Here is a 20558-nt window from a genome sequence, read left to right as displayed (position 1 = left end):
ATCTAAACTTAATTAGTCTTACTCTAATGGAGTTATTTTTCAAAATACTAGTAAGTCACACACTTTAGCCATCTAGGGTTATAGAATTCTTTACTAAATTATGAAATTAAAAGTTTAAAACTATTGTTATGATAGAAAAACATAAATACAAGTTACAACCGAAATCATACATTTTGTTGTTATTGTTTGGTAGCACTTTTAGGAGTTTACATAAAAATCACCTAAAATCACTCAAGGTTAGTAAATGAACTGAAACAACTCGAAATATATTTGAACTCGAATCTAAACTCTATTTTCATCTAATATGAAATTGAAAAGTGAAAGATCACACAACTATAGTTCTGTAGTACCAGAGTAGTGAGTGCAACCAGCCAACCAGAAAAAAAAGAAAAAGAAAAGAGAATGAGAGAGTACACAATAAAGGCCCAAATTAAAGCCCATAAAGCCCATAAGAGTAAATACAAACAATACAGGTTCTTCAATACGTTAAGACAAAATAGAATTGATCTCTCTTCTTCATTCTCTCTCTTCTCGATCTACCCAAAGTAGCGGGAGCGAATAGTAAAACAATGACCGATCACCACCACCACCACCATAACCACCACGCGCGGCTGAGCCGCCTCCGTACAACAACACAGCTCCTCCGTCAAACAACATCTTCTTTCTCTTCCCACCCTCTCACTTTCATCTTCCTCACTTTCCTCCTCTTCTCTTTCCATTCTCTCGTCGATCATTGCTCTCTCCTCTTAACATCTTTCGTCGACAGTGACCCTTCTCTTCGCTCTCTCCTCTCTCGACTCCCTCTTAACTCTCGCTCCCATACCCCGACGCGCTTCAATCATCACCGACGTGCTCCGTTTCTTCAGCTCACGCGCCTTGGTACCCTCGACGACGACTTCTTCTCCACAGACGAACACGATCCTCATCGCCGATCGCTTCAAGGCTCTTCCTTTCGTTCACCCATCAACGCCACCACTGTATTCCTCTCCGGATTTGAGAGCATTTCTGGCTTCTCTCGTCCTATCATCGATAACGGACTTCTCCTTCCTCAGATCATTCGCTCCGGTGTCGTTTTGCGGCAGCTTGAGAAGGAAGACCATGGCGGCGATGAAGACGAGACGGAATTGGATGAATCTGAGCTCGATCGTGAAAGTGAGAAGAAAGATAAAGACTTTGAGAGTTTTGTGGATCTGAAGATGATTTTTAAAGGATTGGAGCTAGGACGTAGTGACGCAGCGGCTCTGTTCTTCTTGGTGAGCTTTTTATCAGCTGCGTATGGATGGGTGATTCTAGGGTTTACAACTGTTTACTCATTGGTGTTGGCGATTATGTTTGTTACTGTAATCAACGATTTGCTTGGTAGGTTTCCTTCGTTTCTTGGGGTTGTTTGGAGAGGTTCAAGATTGGGGTTTAAGAGAGTTACAGGATTTGTTTTAATGAGATGGGCAGTGAGAGATGCTTTGACACAGCTTCTTGGTTTATGGTACTTCGGAGAGGTTGAAGATCAGTACTCGTTTTTCAGGCTCTTTGTGAGGTTAAAGCTGATGCCTTTCACTGTTATGCCGCCATGGATTAGAGGTTTTGAGAAGGAGATATCTGGTTTCTTGTTCGCTTGGTTTCTACTTGATACACTTGTTGGTTTGATATTAGCTGTTGATGCGTTTGTTGCTATTGTGGATTCGAGAAGGAGAGGAAGGGAGATAGTGAAGGAAGGTTTATATTTGATATCTCTTTTGTTGCATCAGGCTGTGCAGCTGAAGTGTCTTGAAGCGATTCTTTGTGGGTCTTTCTTCAGATGGGTTCTGATTCGAATGGTAGGGAAAAGCTTTGCTTCTGTGATCCAATCTGCGTTGGAAGTTTACTTCATGGCGGCTTGGTTAGTGTTCTACTTAGCAGCTAAGTGTAAAGATGCACACGCAGATGGTAGGAGGTTTGGGAGAAGAGAAATGGAGAGCTTGATCGATGGGCTGAGATGATAATGAATTGTGGATCTGTAGGATGAGCTTTTTGTTTCCAAAGGAGCAAACCTTGGCTTCGATGCTTAATGCCAGTGGCGACATCTCTGTGCTACTAGTTGTCATGACTTAGGTTCCTTTGGTTTTAGAATTACAGTTGATTGATAAGAATTGCTAGCAATTCGATGTATGTACGCACCTAGGATTACTTGGGAGCTGTGAAAGAGGGAGAATGATACAACTACTGTGTATAATCATTTGCAAGATTTTCCTTTGTATATATCTTGCTGCAGTTTTTGATATCAATACCATGAGGTGATCATTTTTTTTTTTTTTTTTTCATTTTGGGAATGATACTAGATCCAACCATTTGGATATACTGCTCACCTTAAATGTACTTATCTTGTGGCCATTTTAACGTACAACATTTTATGCATCATTTTGATTTATGCAATGGGGAACTTGTTGCTCATTGGATATATTGTTCGGCTTAAATGTACTTCTCTTGTGGCCATTTTAATCTTCTTTATGTGTATACAACATTTTTATGCATTCTTTTGATTGAGACGCAATGTGGAACTGGTTGCTCAACCCGTATGGTTTGGATTTCATGGCCGATGTTAGAGCCTCTTGTTCTAACATACATACGTGAAACATTTAACTCTTGGTTACAATAACTCCGTGGCTTTTTTACTTCTTCATTCTTGTAGTGATAGGATATAACAGCAGGCATAGAACCGAAAGATTCTAGATGTTGTTCCCACTAATCTCTGATAACAGCTTGACGAGAGAAGAGCTCAAGTCTGTTCTATGTTTTGCAAACATGTTGCAGAACAGAGGCATCTGGTTTAAAGAAACATTGCTTTCAAGATGTCTTGGCCTTTGTCTTGAGATGTCTGAGAAGGTAAAGCTGTTCTATGCTCTCTCCCTTCTGCCCCCACTAGAAAATTTTGTTAGCGTTTAATTGAAAACAATAGAGATGTTGCATGTTTCTGGAGTTATTTTCATGTTTTAGTCTCTTTTAGTCAGTAACTAGCTCTGGCTTTAGTGGCTTCATGTATTTCTTTAGAGCTGGAGAAGTGTGATACATAACTTTACTCGTATTTTATTGCTTTCCTTGTAGCTAGTAGTAATACATTTCCGGCTGAATTGAAAGACACATTTAATACAAAAAGTCTTATATTATTATTAGTGTACCCCGATAGCTTAGCATTAAACAACATTCTTTTTGTAAACGTGGAGCCGGATAAATCAATGAATGTCTTGAATTCCCTGTACAAGAACCTTCCTAGATACATATGCAGTTATTCTGATGCTGGGGTGCACCAGCGCAACGGACAACATCGAGGAAAGTACTCTCATTGCATGGAATCCATAGTCTGGAGTCAGCACTGAAACCGTAAGCATCCTGTGCTTGATCCAGCAATGCTTGGAAGAGTGGGTGTTTAAGCAGGTTGATATTTATCACAAACCTCTTGTACTCTTCACCCACATAGACAACCAAATGTCCCTTAGGGACATCTCTTGGAATCACCTCAGCTTCCTTCTTGAATGCCCAGCAAATTCTCTCGTAGCATGACTCGCAAGACGCACAAGGTATTATGACTTTGCTCGTCATCTTTTTCAGTTTCTTTTCACAGGACTTAATGAACTTGCTCTTCATTTTAGTAGGAGGAGAAGATTAATATCTAATATAAGGTAGATAGATGGATAGAATGTTTTGAACTTTTTTTGATAGAGGAATATGTTTGTGAATGAATAGTACACAGTGAAGGACAAGTCTATATATATACGCAGAAGTAGAAATATCAGAGTTCCTTAATAAATGTTGGGACATGACAGTTAGCCAAAGAGGGTGAGATGGGCAACTTTTAAATGATACAGTACTTTATACAACCGTGCGGTTCTGTTACTTTTGTTGATAGAGTTGAAATACTGAAACTGTACGAACATACGTCTCTATGGTTAGATGTGATTAAAAAAATGATCTCTTTTTTTCCCTAGCTCACATTTGGTGTCAGAGTTCTTCAAGTTCACGGGGGGGATTAAGACCCCACAAGACAAGATGAACAGAGATAGAGAGGAGATAAGATCTGAAAGGAACAGGGTCCAGGGATGGGTCTAAATCTTCTTGGAGATAGTGATGACTTGGTTAATGATTCATGCATGGGTACTTTCAGTTTGATCTGCAGAAATCCAGATCTCTTGACTTTTCCTAGAGTTATGTTGGTTTTTAAACAGCTCAAGGCTCTAGCTCAGGTGACTTCTTGAACTATCTACACATGGTCTAATGTAGAACCATGCAATGATCAGCATTTGCAGTATAGTTAGGTAGCTTAACTTTTACAGGTGAGTTTGTATTTAACTTTTTACCGATCAAAAGCGTATAGTGATAGTTCAGTTAAAGAAGGCGGGGAAGAATGCGGTTCACAAGATTGAGATAGGGATGGTGAAAGGGTTATTGTCTCTAGGAAGGGTACATAGATGGAGAAGTGTCAATATTGGAGGGTCCATTATAAGAGTAAAACCGAGTATCATTGATTAGGGTTCATCCCCCTAAGGATTCACAAAAGATGTTCCCTTCAATAGAGTAAGAGATCCTCATTCTTACAACAATTCTCTTCTTCGAAAAATGTCTCTCTCAGATCTATCTACCTGTTATGTTTGTGTTGTGTGTGTGTTTTGAAGTTGGTTTTGGTCTGTCTAAGTTAATTAACAACGACTGCCATTCTGAACTAAGCTGGCTTCTTCTGACTTTAGAATTTATTGCGTGCATGTGCAAACACTCTTATGATGCAATGTTATCTCTATATACATTTCTCTTTCATGGAAAAAAAAGAAAAAAAATTAATCATCATCTTATCTTGGCCATAGTTTATGTAGAAATTGACTTCTCAGAGTCTGGACATTTGTTTCATGTTTGTGCTTTAATTTTAATGTTTTGTATTATTTGCATCCTAAAACTAAACTAAACCTTTTAATAATGTTCTATTATGTGTATGTCGATAATTGTATTTTTTTTTGATAAAATTGTAAAATTTATTGATAAAGTGATTTGATCTATAATATTTTCGATGTTTTTGCTCACGTGTGAGAAACAAACCAATTTCCCCTCTGTTTTTGCAGTTGTAATTTACTACAATTCTTTGGTTTTGGTTCTGGTTTTTGAGATTTGAAACATTTGCAGTATAACAGGTGGCAGAGACCATGAATTTTCAGACAAAAAGCCTCTAGTGGTTGTGTTGCTGCAGTTTGTTAGTTTAATTGCATTGGAGGATGGAGCTTATATAGAGGGAATAAGCTAAATGCTTTTCTGAATTGAAGTCATTCTCGGTTTCATTAACAGAAACTTCACATGGAACAACTTCCCAACACAGTTAAAACGATTCAAGTATCTATATAGCTTCTCTAGACTTTCTCCATGAAGACTATCAATATCATCCACTCTTCTTCTTCTTGTTCTTTGAAGTGCTTCGGCTTCTTGAGGAATCATGAACAATACACGGTGATTTGGAGAAGGGATATGGATGGAGTGAAGCAAGTTCTCTTACACGATGTAGAATATCCTTCGGTATAGAGCGAGCCACTGACTTTCGTTTTTCTTCAGCCTGAACATCTCAAACTTTGTGTTACAGAGGATTTCTCAGAATATGAATTTTTGTTGACAAAGGAAGAGAAAAAAGCAAACCTGTCCATCGTTATGCTTTTCGTTATAACTTGCTTTCAGTAGATTACGCCATTTGTCCTGCATTGAGGAGAAGAACTGAGTCACCAATCACTACTAAATGAAGAGCTTGCTTTTGAGGTGAATGAATGATGAAATACTCTGATATCAACGGGTTTGCGGTGTGCTGCATAATGAAAGAAGTGGTTCTTTATATCGGTCCATTTCCCAACACCAAAGTGAGAAATACCATCAACCAAATTCATTACTTCATCAAGAGTCCATATCCTCTGATTCTTTCTCCTGTCACTTTTGGTTCTGGATGTCTTTGTTACAGAAATGTCATCTTCACTCTCAGATAAAGTAAGCTGATCATCAGAAAATGTTTTCTCCTGCAATAGCAGATGGTATTTGGTTTACATAGATTATAAAAAATGGGAAAACTCTATAGTCTTAGAGAGTAAGACAAACCATTGAAGTGTGAATGTATTTCTTCATAGGTCCTTTCCGGGGCCTGAAGTCATAGGACTCGCAAGACTTTCTTTCACGAGAAGAATCTAATCTGTAACATTATACAAGAGAGCTTCACTAGGAAATCTGAAGCCAGTGGGATTATATATTCAGAATAAGACTTTAGTCACCGATGATTACCTACTACAAGCGGTGTTGAGCAATTTCTGTTTCCGATTCTTTCGTTTAATCCAAGAGCCTATAAATGTGGATAGTGGTTTCTTGTCATCTTCTGACTCATTTGTATCCCAACTATCTTTAACTTTTTCGCTGGATACAATCTGGGATTCAGCATATGGAACAGTTTCTTTTGACCACTCCGCGAGTCCGATGCTTCCACTAATTCCAGGAGAATAAGATTCTGAACTGAAGTTCATAAGACCATAGGGGTCACCCTCTAATTCATTCTTCTTGACTTCAGTTTCTGCAAGTAAATGATTGAATGGATTGTGAACCGTATAGATTGCTCAGTTGCACCAGGATGATAGAATCACAAAAATTTTACCTGGAGGGAAATGGTTAACAATAGAAGAAAGCTCATGTGATGCGTAGATATCTTCCACTTCATCAACTCCATCCAGAATTCCATCAAGAATCTACGAGATGACGAAGAAACTTTATTTCACGAATGACCAAGAAAAAAAAACCATGTAAAGGAGTGCATAAAGAGAACACATACTTCAAACTTTAAACCTGCTTCCACATCTTGAGTGCTAAAAGTGTTAACTCCACCTTAGAAAAAATGAAAGAGAACTCTAACATTAACCATACTCCCATTTACAATGTTACAAAGCCATTCAGCATAAAGAGCATTTGAATCGACTTACCATAATCTGGGAGAAAGCTAACGTCAAATCCATGTGAAAACTCCTCCATCTTGGAGGTTAAGCCCATATTCTCCATACCAAGACCTAAGAAACTGTCCACCGCGGTATTATCATGATGAGGATCCATTAGGAAATGCTTCATGTCACTCATTTTATCCTCCATTGAATGGCCAAGATTCTCATCAACCTATAAAGAAAATATATAAAAGTCATGTAATAAATTCATCATCCAAATGTAGAAAACCAAGAAACACACAAGTGATGAAGAAGAAGATGTTCTCACACTGGCAGATTTGAATCCAGCAAAAGTATCAGGAAAACCGGGTGTTGTTTCCATCCCAAAAGGTCCCATTTCAAGTCAAGGTCCAAGTTTTTACACTGCAAAGAACCAAGTATATGTCACAATAATTGAACAGAACCGGACAATGTTGCCCATAAACCAATCTAACTTACATGCTACATTCACGAAACTAGATCTCATTTCTCTCTATATATGCATGTTATCCCAATCCATTAGATTCATCCATGTTTTTTAAGCACTAATAAACAAATTCACAACATGAAACATGTTCTCTCCAAATTAAAAAACATTAATTTGCCTCAAATCTAGTGAAAATATATAAATAAGTAATATAAGATTTACTTAAGAACAGAGGACAGACATTCTATGCAATTACAGTATAAAGAAACAGAGTAGCCAGACAAATTTCTGTCGGATGATCTCAGTCTCATTGACAGAATAGATAAACACAAATAAAGAAAAATCAAAACTCTCAGCAGCTACAGAAGCGTCAATGTTTTAAATGTTTATCACAACATTCAAAATGCAAATGCAATATAGAAAAAAAAAAAAAAACATAAAAGAAATATACGTATAATGTGGGCCATAGAGACGACTCACAGCTGTTACATTAGAAAATAATAATAAAAATATAACTTTCCAGGGAAGAAAAAAAAGAAAAGAAAAGAAAATCCAGCTGCTTAGCTTATCCCCTTCCTTTAACTAAACACCTGCAATTTGAAGAAACTAACAATCCGAGAAAAAATCGAACGATATCATACATTACATTTGTGTTGGAAAAGAGATCGTTCAAGTTCAAGAGAGAATCTAACACAATGTCAGCGAAAAGAATAGTACTCGAAGCTAAGAAAAAAGATACCAAAGAGAGACGACGAGAGGAGACGAAGAACACTGACGCAGGAGGGGAAATGGCGACTGTTAGACTTGGATTTTGTTTTTTTGTCTTTGTTTCGGATTCCAAAAGCTGATTTATTTAGTTTTGAAATCCAAAATGACGTAAGACACCGTCAAATATAACGTGCGTTTCAAGTCCGCAACGATGGACAGGTGGAGTTCATGAACATCTACTGTTATACTATTAAGCTGCTGACTTCGGATAACAGTAAAGTTGTGACTAAAATGTGGGCTTTCAAGGCCCACAAAAGGAATACTTGCCGTTTTCAGTAATTGCAAACTACACCTAAAAACTACAGTCTCTCTATTTTCCTTGCCGTTTTTGGTTTAGAGAAGAACACTCCTTGACGTTTTCATGCTAGCTAAACAAAGTTATACATAAAAACTTAAAAAGAGCCGAGGACATTTAGGATTGGCCTTGGACTGCTTGGACGCCAGGAGGATCTCCGCCGGAAATCAAACCTCGGATCTTGACATCATAGTAAACTTCTTCCACTCTTCTTAGGTCGTACTTCATACCTGTCACATGTCAAAATCGATTTTTTTTTTATGTAACCATCGCAAATGGAGAAAGAAGAGCAGTTAGAGATATGTATGACTTACTGTCGAATTTCTTGCGCAGGAAATCGTTCCTGAGATTGAGCATGCGAAAGGCTGCATGAAGATCTGTCAGGAAATTCATCACCTTTCTTGGGCAGTCATAGTCTCCTGCTGTCACTCGATTAACCACGTACCTAGGCTGCTCAAACATTGCATCACCCATTTGCATTTATCCAAAGGTTTTTCATAAGTTGCTATCAAGTAGGATGCTAAGGGGGAAGATGGAAAGTAAGATTTAGGGATAAAAATGATCTTACCAAATCGTTTGACATGAAACAAATTCCTGCAAAGTATTCAAAAAGCTGAAGATCAGAGAATATAAAAGCAATGTTGCGATTCATAAAATGCTCGTAAGGCATATTTGATCTATAGATATTGGCCTTCCAGAGCAAATATGGGTTCTTTCTCAGAAACTTACCAGTGAGATAATCTTCTGTCTCCAATCCAAACTCCAAACTGTTCACTGAAGTACAATGAAGTGGAATTAGAAGAGCCATAATGGCAGATGAATTGACCAACACCTTGTTCTGTTTATTTTACTCAAAGACAATTGATTTGACAAGATAACAAAACCCAGATTTGAAACAAAACGACACTTGGGCAAATATCTATTCTACACCAACGTAATGAAAAACCAACCTTCCAATTATCATCCATCCATCCTAAGGGAGAATAACTGAGTTCATGGGAAACGGCAACTAATAACTCTATTGAGGTGAAAAAATCAAATCTTAGCTAAATGGTTGACACTACAGTGGATAAAATGCAGACTGAAACAAAGCCTAAGGACAAAATCAATAACAACGAGCAAGAAAAGGTAGACTAATTAACATACTGATAAGAGAAGAAGACTAGTGGCAAACTGAATCTGATTATTGAGAAAAGTAGAAAACTCGTTCATTTAGTTTTTCCAACTGAGACAGGTCAGGCAAAAGGAGGGTCACAGGATAACACGTATAGTATGTTGGAGTCATGAACGGATTTCAAATTGATTGCCTACTGCCAGCTCAGTTGTTACCTATTGTGGGAAGGAAGTTTCTATACAAAAGTTTGTGAGAGAACTAGCAAAACAAAATAAGGTTTTATTTATAGTGCAACCACTAGGCCATGATATGTATTTCAGTATTTGGAAGTAAGGAAAATAGTAAATTGAGATCCAGAGACATACACCCAAGTTTTTCTTCAGCTTCGGTATGCACGAGAAGAGTTCCAGTTTCTAGCCAGTGCATAAAAGCAAGCTGGGAGACCACTGCCTGTGTTTCACTTCTCCAGTCTCCATGGTACCTACATTACAAAAACCTTTTAACAAAAAACCATTGCAAATAAAGAAAATCTAACTACACATAGCTTTCAAACTTACCTATAGTATTGTCCAGGACACTCCTCAAGAATTTCAGCAAGCCGACCATAATACTGCTTCAAATCAACGATTTTTTCCTTAGCTTTCTCGATAACCTCTGATCCATCAACAAAACGAGCAATCTATATTAGTAACAACCAAACACTTCCAATGAATTTCTTAAAAGAACAAAGGCTATGTGTAATTCAATATTCATTCTTTTCTCAACAAGTTCTTCATTTTTAGTTACTTCCCTTCATAGAGAACTTCATCACCAAGTTCTGAACCCATCAAGCCATTTCAAACATTTAGCTAAAAGATGCAATTTTTAACCTAAAGACTAATCATTTACCAGGAATAGGACGCGATTGATGAACGAGAAGAAGATTAGCTTGAATAAGCCTAGTAGCAGACTCAATCTCCATAACCACAGCACGAATCTGCTCTCTCAAAGCTGCAGATTCTTCCAATTGAACACGGAAACTCTCGAACTGCTTCTCAAGCGAATGAGACACCTGACCATCTCCTCCCGCCATAGGAATGTAGAAAGAAGAAAAGGAAGAAGTCGAACAGAAGGGAAAGGAAGATGAAGGAGACACCGAGTTTCTATGCCGGAGAGGATTGGAACGGCGAGGAGAAGCGTCGCCGGAACAGAGAGGAAGAAAATGGAGAATCGAAGAAGAAAAGGGCTTAGGGTTTATCAAACGAGACGCAGTGATGTGAACGTTTCGAAACGCCGAATTCATCATCGTGTCGTGTTTTTTAGTTACGCCGCTTCCCTATTCTCTTTCCGACATCATCTTAGTAACCAATTAAACCGGATCATATAAACCAAAGAATCGTAACTGAAAATAAACCGATTTCTTTGTATATCATTCTCTGTATGACTCTATCTTACCAAAACCGGTTACCATATAAAGAAAGAAAAAGCATGATGAATAATCACCATTATCTACAAATAAAAATTACAAAATTGGAATTCTAAAATCCCTTCTTCTCTAATTCTATAAACTACTTATATAACTCATTTAATATTTAACGTATGAAAAATAGAAGAATTTTACAAAATGTAAGCTTTTTAATCATGTGTAATTATTAGATTATTTCTTCTGGAATGTAACCATGCAGAAATAAGCTATGAATCGGCATATTAGTCCCATGAGAACGAGAACAATGAGACACAATATCCAATCACTAAGATCATATCCGTTTTGAGACAATGAACTGCATCTAGTCACCACCCACACTCCAGAGTACCTAACCCAAAAAAAAGAGTCCAAAATCAAATTTTCTGAATTAAGATTTGATTATGTGTTAGAAGAATTAAATCTTCAAACTTTCTACCTTTGAGCATTGGAAAGGACAAAGGCTTCGAGAGTCCATTTGGGGTAGCAAAAGCTTCCGAGATACTTAAGGACCATGCTTTCTTTATCTTGATTAGCGATAAGAGTCATAACAACGGGGACTAACACCGACAACTGCAAGAACATAACAGCAAATTCAGGTACCATATGGTTAGTGAAAATTTTGGTTCCTTCATATATGAATTATGAGAAAGTGAGGACAAACCAATTGTGCGGCGCTAGGACTGTACAATATGGCAAAAATGTAAGCCATGCCTGTTACACAGTAGACCAAGCATACTAGTACAATGTAGTTGTCTTCGAAACTAGATCTCGGGTTGTTGAAGAAGTAGAACATGGACAAGTACACTAAAGGTTTCATAATTGTGTTTAAATGGTCCATTGTGTCTTTAGCCATAAAATGTGCCAAACTGCTAATTCCAGCGGCACTTTCTCTCCAATATTGTAATTTATCTACAGAGAATGATCTCAATGCCGAGATCTTACACAAAAGAGCTACAAAAAAAGAAAGACATACAGAAAAGAGCTTAGTTAACGTTCCAAAAATCGCGAATACTAGTAAATGTAAATTAATATTTGTGTACGTAAGAAACTTACAGACAGCTATTATGGTGTATGTGTAGCCAAGTGTATCGATTGTCTCGTCGTTCACCTTCGCAAGAGTTCCTAAACAAGCTCCCGCAACTAATAATATTAGGAAATCTAACGCTTGTAGTCTTGCTTCTCTAAGCCGTTGTTTTCCAACCCTGAAATAGATAGACTAAAGTTTTAATGTACATATGAAATTAACCACAAAATTCCATCTATCAAATCTAGAAAAATCATACCTTCCAACAAAATATCTATATTGTCGACCTACGGTAGGAGTTACTCGATTAGAATTGTCATGAGAATTCGAGTAATTGTGTTGTAACTGATCTTTTGTAATCTCCACATTAGTTTTCACATCTTGCCATAGATCATTACTAAAAGAATTATGAGTGGAATCCTCTTGAGCTGATCCAGTTGACGAGGAAGGAAGTCCATCACAAAATTTCAACATATCGTGAGGCACAGGGTAACCATTGTGCAGCATCCATCTCACAGGAAGTTGTTCTATAGTTATATCACCATCTGGTTTCACAATGCCTTCAAGAATATCTATATAATGATCAGGAGGATTGACACGATCGGGAACCGTGATTCCGATATCAGCAAAATATTCTTCTATTTTTTTGACTGATCCATGGTACACGGTAAGACCACCTTTTGCTAGTATTATCATGTCATCGAACATTTTGTACATTGTATAACTAATAAGAGGAAAAAACCAATTATTAAGCAAAAAGTATTTCTTAACATAAAATTGTAACATAATTCATGGAGGAGATAACATACCTGGGTTGATGGACGACCATACAAATGTTAACACCTTCAAGTGCTTCACGTCGAAGTGCTCTAAGAAGTAATTGTGAAGATGCACTATCTAAACCTGTAGTGGGTTCATCTAATATCAATAGAGAAGGTTCCATGACCATTTCAACACCAACGTTCACACGTTTTCTTTGTCCTCCAGAGATTCCTCTTTTTTCTATCGTACCAACCAACGAGTCTCTTACATGTTGTAATCCTAAGCTTTCAATCACTCTTTCAATGATCAAAACTTTGTCTGCTTTTGACATATAAGCACTTAATCTGCATGTAAAGAAACATATATAAATAAATGATATGCAACATTTTTTTGAAGCATAAACACTATGTAATAAAAATGTATTTTTTTAAGAATTGGACTCTCAATCTCCTCTATGATATGAGAATAAATTTACCTGCATCTTGCGCTAAATCGAAGGTTCTCTTCGACGGTAAGATTGCCATGCACAACATCATCTTGTGGCACAAATCCAGTGATCTTCTTATACGAGTTTATAGAGTCATTTCTACCATTTATAAGGATTAGACCCGTCCTCGTACATCCAGTTGCTTTTCCTGCCAAGGCAGAAAGAAATGTAGTTTTTCCAGCTCCTGATGGACCCATGACCGCAGAAACACGACCTGGCATGATCTTTCCGGTGACAGATCTCAATATATGCTTATGTTTACCCTTCAATGTAAGAGTTAGATCCTTAAACGCGACTTCTATAACAGGTCTAGTCCTCATCTCAGTGTCAGTAGCCATTGAAATAACTCCCGAGAATGTCAAGTTCTTGTTGTTTTGTTCCATAGCTTTCTCCTTCTCAATCTGACCATATGCATACTTAAAAATCTGGCTTTGGGTATGTAGTTGTTTACCCTTTGGAGCTTGTGGCTTCTTCCCAGGTTTACTACCGGTTCCTACATTGAATCCTTCGTTGTTACTCGGGTTCTCCTCCATTGATTTCATCATCTTGGTTAAATTACTCGGTTCTTTTTTCTTGTCTTTTGACTTTCCCGATGCTTTAACTGGTGTGGCATCCTTTCTAGCAGATTTCATGCGAGAAAATGTTTGAGATAGTTGTGCAGACAATCCCATCTTTTGGTTCTTGGCAACACCTTTTGCGGTTTTCCACCTTTCTCGAGCTTGTGTTGTTTCTTTTGCATGTCTCGCTGCAGCTTCTCTCGACTTTGCTTGTCTTTTTTCTCGAGTGGCGAGAACTTGATCAGAACAGTTATAAACCATGATCATGAGAAGACTTAGTGATGCCTATATATACAATAACGAAAATATAATTTCCAACAAATTTTAAAGCAAAATGTATTCTAATTAACTAACAACTTACAATTAAGATCGCTCCATAGGCATGAATATTTTGGTTTGCGGTATTCGGATTGCATGTTGCGAGCTTAAAACATGCTAAAACGGTCACCAAAAAGAGAATTAATGAATGATAATGATATTATAAAACAATTCATTTTCTTAGGTTTTAGTGTTTTAGAAACTTACGTTTCTGTGACGTAGAACCTTGTCTGCAGTAATGTCTAAGTAATACATAAAAACATTAATTACATCCTTAATGATGAATATTTCATATATGAAACAAATTTTCAAAAAGTAACAAGAGTTGTGAGATAAAAGAATCAATACCCACTACTACAAGTGACTTTTCGAATCGTTGTTGGGCAATATGAACCTGGTGAACAAAACATATCACCACTACTCTCAGCATCAACCCAACTATCTGCAGAACCACATGTATGATTCAACTTTCCCGGAGGAATTTGGTAGTTATATCTGCAATGTAAAAACTCTTTAAATCATCCACTAATAAGATTTTTCATTAACTTACTCAATCTAGAAAGCTAACAACTTACGGCTCACAAAATCCTGTTGTTTTATTAAGCTTGGCAAGCGGGCAATATGCGCCTAACGGACACGCTTCGTTTACATAAATCAGAGAATAAACAACAATGAATATGTTAGATTAAAGTTTTAGTACTTATAATGTTGATATAACATATATGTATGTAAATGGATATCTTACGTATCATGCAAGCAAGACCTTGTGGACAAAAGAAACCCTCACAACAAGGTTGACATTTACGAGTTCTAGATGGAAGAATTTTTCCATTGTTGAGATCAAATCTTTTTTCATCATCTGCATTGCAACTCCATCCAGGCTCACATCCGGAAACCCATTTAGCTAAATTGCAGTTGATGTTAGGCTTTACATGAACCGTTGTTGCTTCATCTCTTCTAACAAAACTACTAAAGTAGAACTTTATCTCCGCAGCTGAACATAGTCTAAGTGTGAGGTCACCTGCATATCACAAGACCATTAAATCTCAATGTTCAAGTATTTGAATATAAAAACATAACCCTTTTTATGTTGTTTACCATCATTTTTCTTGACACAATTGCTTAAGAAGTCCAGATTTTTATCAAAATTAAATGCTTCATTCCAATCGCCCTTCCTGAATTATCAACAAACGATATGAGAAAAATGTAAAATTCAAACATGGGACTACATTAGCTGATTTTGAAAAGACTTACAAATTCTTGATGCAATAACCTAAATCTCGATCAACGTCAGCCTTTAAAACAGTCTTTAGATTCTGAAGTCGAGTATAGATAAGGTTTGTAACCGAAACAAGAGCTTTTGGGTTCCCTGTTTTGCTGTAATCATCTCCATCCAGAGATAGTGCAAATGACATAAAACTCAAGCCAAAAACAAAGAACAAGAAGATGTGTTGTGTCCAACAAACATCAACCCTAACTCTCATTGTTCTTATATCAAAAGTCTTGCCTTAAAATCAGAACCTTCCGAATCGAAATATCTGAACCCTCTGACCTAACAATAGAATAGATACATTGGAAGCTACCAATAGAAATATCCGTAGAGATGTCTTGTGTTTTTCTATCATGTCTTGAGAAAACCAATGAGTATATTCTTGAAAAATGGAGATGAAGGATTAAAAGAAAGCTAACGAGCTTGTTGTAGATTTTTTTTGTTCTCTTTTAGAAAATCTTGAAATGTTGACGTTGAGATCAAAAGTTGGAAAGTTGAAAAATGAGAGACTTGCGTGAAAGAAGAGAGTTGAGAAGGGTCATCATGGAAGGAGGTCCAGATTTCTAGCAAATGAAAAAAAAAATGGGTGAGAAAAATGATTGGTTTCTTAATTATAACTTATTTCCAAAAATAGAAATAACTATATTGGAGGAGCATGACAAATGATGATTCTTTGGATTTCATGAGAAATTTTTGTTTATTTAAATAGTGTTGCTTAATGATTTCAAGCATTACTAAAAAATCACAAATCAATAGTGAGAAAAACAATATAAACATTATAAACATATGGCATTATTTTTTAATCAATTTGTTTCCAAAACCAAATAATAAGATTATCAAACAATATTATTAGTTGTTTAGTGGCAAAATAACATTACCAAACTAAACAACATGATTTGACTAAATTATCCTTATCTGTTACCTCCTAAACTTTTAAAATCCTAATTTTAACACTCTAAATCAAAAGCCTAATTTTACTAATGGTGACGGCGTCTACGTTCCTCCTCCTCCGCGATCTCAACCTCAGATTCCGCCGTCGTGGTCATCGGCTCTAAAAGCATCGCTGTGAACGGCATATGACTGTAACCATTCACCGGATACTGAATTCCGATTGGCTGACAAAGATCCAACCTACAACTCGGCGATTGTGGCGTTTGCGTTTGCGTTTGCGGCGACGTCATCGACGACGACGACGAGGAATCGTCCGCCGCAACATCAACCCAATTCGAAATGAGCTTAGTCCCGTAGCCAGTGGCGGCAATAATCGACGGTTCAGCTTGACTAAGAAGCCATTCGATGGTTTCTCCTTCAGTTTTGTGACCGAGCTCACGCGTTAACTGGAAAATCCTAGCGGCGGCGAGAGCCGGCATCGTAACTCGACGGCTTCGTCCGTTAACCTTCGTGTGACGGTCTTTAGTCCTGGCGGAGATACATCCGCCGCCGCTCGAGGAGGATTTCGAAACACCGAACTGCGTTTGGGAACGCGATTCGGAAGCTATAGCGTTGAAGTTGGACTCATTTCTGCACACATTCTGAAAAATCATCTCCGAATTCGTCGATTTTGTAAACTAATTTCAGTGACGATGAACAAGGATTCACAGAGAGAATCTTAGGGTTACTAAAGGAGGGAGAAGAAGATGATTCGAATTAACTTTTGGATAATTTGGGCTTTTAAGCCCAATATAAGGCCCAACATGATCCACTCTGTAGGAAAAAAAAAAAGGGAGAGAGAACAAAATCTGACTTCCATGGCAACAAACAAGTTTTAATTTTTACAAAAAAAAAATTGGGAGTGTGTGTGTCGCCTTATCTGTTCGTCATGGCTCTGTAGAGTAGCCTCATGTTCTTATTCTTCTTCTTCCTTAGCCATTCGTGGAAGCAAAAACAGAGTCTTTTATTCTTTGGTGATTCTGTGAAATGGAAGCTACGAGGAACTTGGTTTCTTCATCTCCTTCGTTTCAGACAAAGACTCATCTCAAGAGCAGCTACTCTTCTCCTTCCTCTGGTACTTCTTATTCAGCTACTCTTCATATAGAAATATTGTGTCTTTGCTGGATTTGTCTCTGTTAGTTACTGGAATTTGAAGTTCATGGATTTCAATTTGAAATTAGTGTATGTATACGAGTTTGTGTTAGCATTTTCTGATTTGTTTTTGTTCGTTTGTTGGTATTTCTGTAGTAGTGATGCTTCATGATCAAACAACAACTCCTGTTGTTAACTCACGTCATCTCAATTCTCTATCTCGACATTTTCCTGCGTCGGTTCTCTCACAGGAGCCACGGGAAGAGTCTAGGCCTCTGTCACATGCGTTAAGAGACGATAGAACATCCCAGGTGTGTTTTATTAGCAGCAATATTGTCCTAAGAGATTGAATCAATCATAAAGTTGTCAACTTTCTAGTCCTCTTGTTTAATGCGATTGGGTTCCTTGCATTTTTAGTTGACTCTGGAGAGGAGGCAGTTTGATGAATTGGTTTCATCTCGAGAAGATGAGAAATTTGAACAGCAACTTCTTCACTCTACTGGTTTATGGAATTTGTAATGTCTCTTCCTCTCTTAAACCCACCAGTTTCAGTTTTCATACAACCTTTTGAGTTTTCTGAATGATGTAGCCTTTCTTTTGTTTGCAGATTAATATCTCCTTTAACATCTGAAACGAAATTGCCGGCAGTTGTGTCTCCTTTAGCTGATGCAGAGCTTTGTGATGTGGTTGCACTAGCTCAGAAGGCTTTATCAGCTTCAAAACAAGCTGCATTGTTAGTTGATGACACTGAAGCAAATCCATCTGACAACATCAAGGATTCTCTCTCCACTAGGTTGCTTTTTTTAACCTTGTTTGTGTATCTTATCAATCTGCTACTTGTGGGCTGTAATGTGAAAAGATTTGTATTTCTGGATGTTTGGTTTTAGCTCTTCTATGTCCTTACCGGAAAAGGGAAACATAGTAAGATCGAAGCGGCAGCTAGAGAGACGAGCAAAGAACAGACGGGCTCCAAAATCAAACGATGTGGACGATGAGGGTTATGTTCCTCAGAAAACTAGTGCGAAGAAAAAGTATAAACAAGGGGCTGATAATGATGATGCGCTTCAGCTCTTCTTGTGGGGACCTGAGACAAAACAACTTCTGACTGCTAAAGAAGAAGCTGAGCTGATATCACATATACAGGTTCATGCTTTCCTTATTCATGTGTCCTTGGACTTCCTTCTTGTCCCTGGTGCTAACTTCCATAATCTTTGATCTATCAGCATTTATTAAAGTTGGAGAAGGTAAAGACTAAACTTGAATCTCAAAACGGCTGCGAACCAACAATAGGCGAGTGGGCTGAAGCTATGGGGATAAGTTCCCCTGTCTTAAAATCTGATATCCACCGTGGGAGAAGCAGCCGGGAAAAGTTGATTACAGCAAACCTACGTCTGGTAGTCCATATAGCTAAACAATATCAGAATCGTGGACTCAACTTTCAGGACTTATTGCAGGTTAGCTTCAAATGAACCCATTGTTTTTGTGTAGGCACAAAAGGTTTCTTGTAAAAATATCTCGAGCTCTTCAGTATTTTTTGGTGTGGGATAGAGTGATCTAACTTGATGTCCATTTCTCTTGATGCTTCTTCTTATGCTTATCTAATGGTTCGTAGGAAGGAAGCATGGGGCTAATGAAAAGTGTAGAAAAATTCAAACCGCAATCCGGATGCAGATTCGCTACTTACGCTTACTGGTGGATTCGACAATCCATAAGAAAGTCTATATTTCAAAACTCCAGAACAATCCGTTTACCGGTAACTACAAACTTGTTAAAGAATTGATCAGACCTGACATTATCTCTACTAAAGGATCTACTTTTAAAGCAAGGATTGCTAAAATCTACTCATGTTGATACAGGAGAACGTATACATGCTACTAGGCAAAGTATCCGAAGCCAGAAAAACTTGCGTGCAGGAAGGGAATTACCGACCAAGTAAAGAGGAACTCGCTGGCCACGTTGGGGTTTCAACAGAGAAGCTGGATAAACTGCTGTACAATACAAGAACACCTCTTTCAATGCAACAGCCCATTTGGTCTGATCAAGACACCACCTTTCAGGTAACTGTCTTTGAAGATGTTCTGTTGACTGAGCAAAACCCGGTAATAACCGTTTAATACCACAGGAAATAACACCAGACAGTGGGATTGAGACACCAACAATGAGCGTGGGGAAGCAGCTGATGAGGAACCATGTACGGAATCTCCTCAATGTACTGAGTCCAAAGGAGAGAAGGATCATCAAGCTGAGATTTGGGATTGATGGCGGTAAACAGAGATCGTTATCGGAAATAGGAGAGATTTACGGATTGTCAAAGGAGAGGGTAAGGCAGCTAGAGAGCCGGGCATTGTACAGGCTTAAGCAGAACATGAACAGCCATGGACTTCATGCTTATGCTGATTTGCTTGTCTAGCTCATGGAGATATTGGTTTCTTCTATTATAATGATGTGTATACAAAATATACTTTTGTTGATATTATGAGGAATAGTGTTTCTTGGATAAGAGTTTTGCCGTTAAAACTTTGTTTATTGTGGTAGTTAAGGAAAAAGAGGGATTACCACATTTTCATAATTTGTTTATCTCTGCTTTCTGTGCAATTGTGCATATCTGTTTTAGTTCTTGTAATCAAATTTCTCTGAAGGCAACTAGAAAAAGGTCTTTGTAGTTTAGCTATTCATTTGCATTTGTGTACAGGTTCAACAACAAAAAGTTACACTTCACAGAGTCTGACCAAGCCAACTGATTCACAATAATATCATTCTATGAACACAATAAAAACTAAGCCATGTATGATTTGCTATTGTTTTCAAAGGTTAGACGACCTGCATTGGCTAGTACTGAGCTCTACCACCAAATAACACTCGCTTGGTTTGCTATTGTTTCTTGTACTCTCAAAATTGAAACTATGAGATTATTAGCATATGGAACGATATTTTTAACTGGATCAGAGATTCTTATGTATGGCGGCATTAAGTTTCAAATGTCACAAAGCAATAGCAAACCATACATGCCACATGGTTAGTAAATCAATGTAACCATCAAATATGACCTTTCCAAAGGACTACTTATCATCTAGTACTAGTTATAAGCAAAACTTAATTACCACCAATTTTCATGTGTGA

At 37.6% G+C, this 20558-nt stretch overlaps 7 protein-coding genes across 12 annotated transcripts; 2 read left to right on the top strand and 5 right to left on the bottom strand.

Moving 5' to 3' along the window:
- Positions 1 to 514: 514 nt before the first annotated feature.
- AT2G37035 (uncharacterized protein) lies at positions 515 to 2433 on the top strand. The gene is made up of 2 exons (NM_179945.2): positions 515 to 1713; positions 1819 to 2433. Exons 1-2 carry the CDS (start codon positions 570 to 572, stop codon positions 1974 to 1976), a joined length of 1302 nt encoding a protein of 433 aa, NP_850276.1. The 5' UTR covers positions 515 to 569; the 3' UTR covers positions 1977 to 2433.
- A 584-nt stretch (positions 2434 to 3017) lies between these two features.
- Positions 3018 to 3699, bottom strand: AT2G37030 (SAUR-like auxin-responsive protein family). Its single transcript, NM_129259.2, has one exon. The coding sequence runs from the start codon at positions 3616 to 3618 to the stop codon at positions 3244 to 3246; it is 375 nt and encodes a 124-aa protein (NP_181240.1). The 5' UTR covers positions 3619 to 3699; the 3' UTR covers positions 3018 to 3243.
- Positions 3700 to 5189: 1490 nt separating this feature from the next.
- TRFL8 (TRF-like 8) lies at positions 5190 to 8298 on the bottom strand. 3 transcript variants are annotated; one of them, NM_179944.3, is made up of 10 exons: positions 8117 to 8298; positions 7240 to 7334; positions 6957 to 7143; positions 6809 to 6861; positions 6635 to 6725; positions 6271 to 6553; positions 6091 to 6181; positions 5781 to 6011; positions 5644 to 5700; positions 5190 to 5563 (listed from the first exon to the last, which is right to left on the bottom strand). In NM_179944.3, the coding sequence occupies exons 2-10, from the start codon at positions 7306 to 7308 to the stop codon at positions 5393 to 5395; spliced, it is 1233 nt and encodes a 410-aa protein (NP_850275.1). In that variant the 5' UTR covers positions 7309 to 7334; positions 8117 to 8298; the 3' UTR covers positions 5190 to 5392. The 3 variants fall into 3 exon arrangements, with proteins under 3 accessions (NP_850275.1, NP_001324498.1, NP_001031497.1); NM_001336621.1 differs by lacking the exon at positions 8117 to 8298 and adding an exon at positions 7410 to 7513; NM_001036420.2 differs by having other exon boundaries at positions 5245 to 5563; positions 7240 to 8140.
- A 12-nt stretch (positions 8299 to 8310) lies between these two features.
- Positions 8311 to 10936, bottom strand: AT2G37020 (Translin family protein). Of its 3 annotated transcripts, none has more exons than NM_001336620.1 (7): positions 10443 to 10936; positions 10112 to 10208; positions 9920 to 10035; positions 9170 to 9214; positions 9009 to 9034; positions 8755 to 8890; positions 8313 to 8670 (listed from the first exon to the last, which is right to left on the bottom strand). In NM_001336620.1, the coding sequence occupies exons 1-7, from the start codon at positions 10837 to 10839 to the stop codon at positions 8558 to 8560; spliced, it is 930 nt and encodes a 309-aa protein (NP_001324499.1). In that variant the 5' UTR covers positions 10840 to 10936; the 3' UTR covers positions 8313 to 8557. The 3 variants fall into 3 exon arrangements, with proteins under 3 accessions (NP_001318369.1, NP_001324499.1, NP_565857.2); NM_129258.4 differs by having other exon boundaries at positions 10443 to 10837; NM_001336619.1 differs by having other exon boundaries at positions 8311 to 8670; positions 8755 to 9034; positions 10443 to 10926.
- Positions 10937 to 11064: 128 nt separating this feature from the next.
- Positions 11065 to 15961, bottom strand: NAP12 (non-intrinsic ABC protein 12). 2 transcript variants are annotated; one of them, NM_129257.4, is made up of 14 exons: positions 15401 to 15961; positions 15245 to 15321; positions 14892 to 15167; positions 14722 to 14785; positions 14495 to 14641; positions 14354 to 14388; positions 14190 to 14263; positions 13260 to 14113; positions 12832 to 13128; positions 12282 to 12746; positions 12052 to 12200; positions 11660 to 11949; positions 11435 to 11568; positions 11065 to 11347 (listed from the first exon to the last, which is right to left on the bottom strand). In NM_129257.4, exons 1-14 carry the CDS (start codon positions 15628 to 15630, stop codon positions 11191 to 11193), a joined length of 3249 nt encoding a protein of 1082 aa, NP_181238.4. In that variant the 5' UTR covers positions 15631 to 15961; the 3' UTR covers positions 11065 to 11190. The 2 variants fall into 2 exon arrangements, with proteins under 2 accessions (NP_181238.4, NP_001323430.1); NM_001336618.1 differs by having other exon boundaries at positions 12832 to 13134; positions 13266 to 14113.
- Positions 15962 to 16101: 140 nt separating this feature from the next.
- Positions 16102 to 17104, bottom strand: AT2G37000 (TCP family transcription factor). Its single transcript, NM_129256.3, has one exon. It carries the CDS (start codon positions 16958 to 16960, stop codon positions 16394 to 16396), a length of 567 nt encoding a protein of 188 aa, NP_181237.1. The 5' UTR covers positions 16961 to 17104; the 3' UTR covers positions 16102 to 16393.
- Positions 17105 to 17210: 106 nt separating this feature from the next.
- SIGF (RNApolymerase sigma-subunit F) lies at positions 17211 to 20125 on the top strand. Its single transcript, NM_129255.3, has 9 exons — positions 17211 to 17421; positions 17595 to 17749; positions 17856 to 17953; positions 18046 to 18231; positions 18326 to 18581; positions 18662 to 18892; positions 19051 to 19191; positions 19295 to 19495; positions 19561 to 20125. The coding sequence occupies exons 1-9, from the start codon at positions 17334 to 17336 to the stop codon at positions 19846 to 19848; spliced, it is 1644 nt and encodes a 547-aa protein (NP_565856.1). The 5' UTR covers positions 17211 to 17333; the 3' UTR covers positions 19849 to 20125.
- The last annotated feature ends 433 nt before the right edge of the window (positions 20126 to 20558 follow it).

Source organism: Arabidopsis thaliana, chromosome 2 (genome assembly GCF_000001735.4).
Source record: "Arabidopsis thaliana chromosome 2, partial sequence".
Taxonomy (NCBI): domain Eukaryota; kingdom Viridiplantae; phylum Streptophyta; class Magnoliopsida; order Brassicales; family Brassicaceae; genus Arabidopsis; species Arabidopsis thaliana.
Note: the sequence above shows the minus strand (reverse complement) of the source record. Positions and strands in the feature narration are given on the sequence as shown.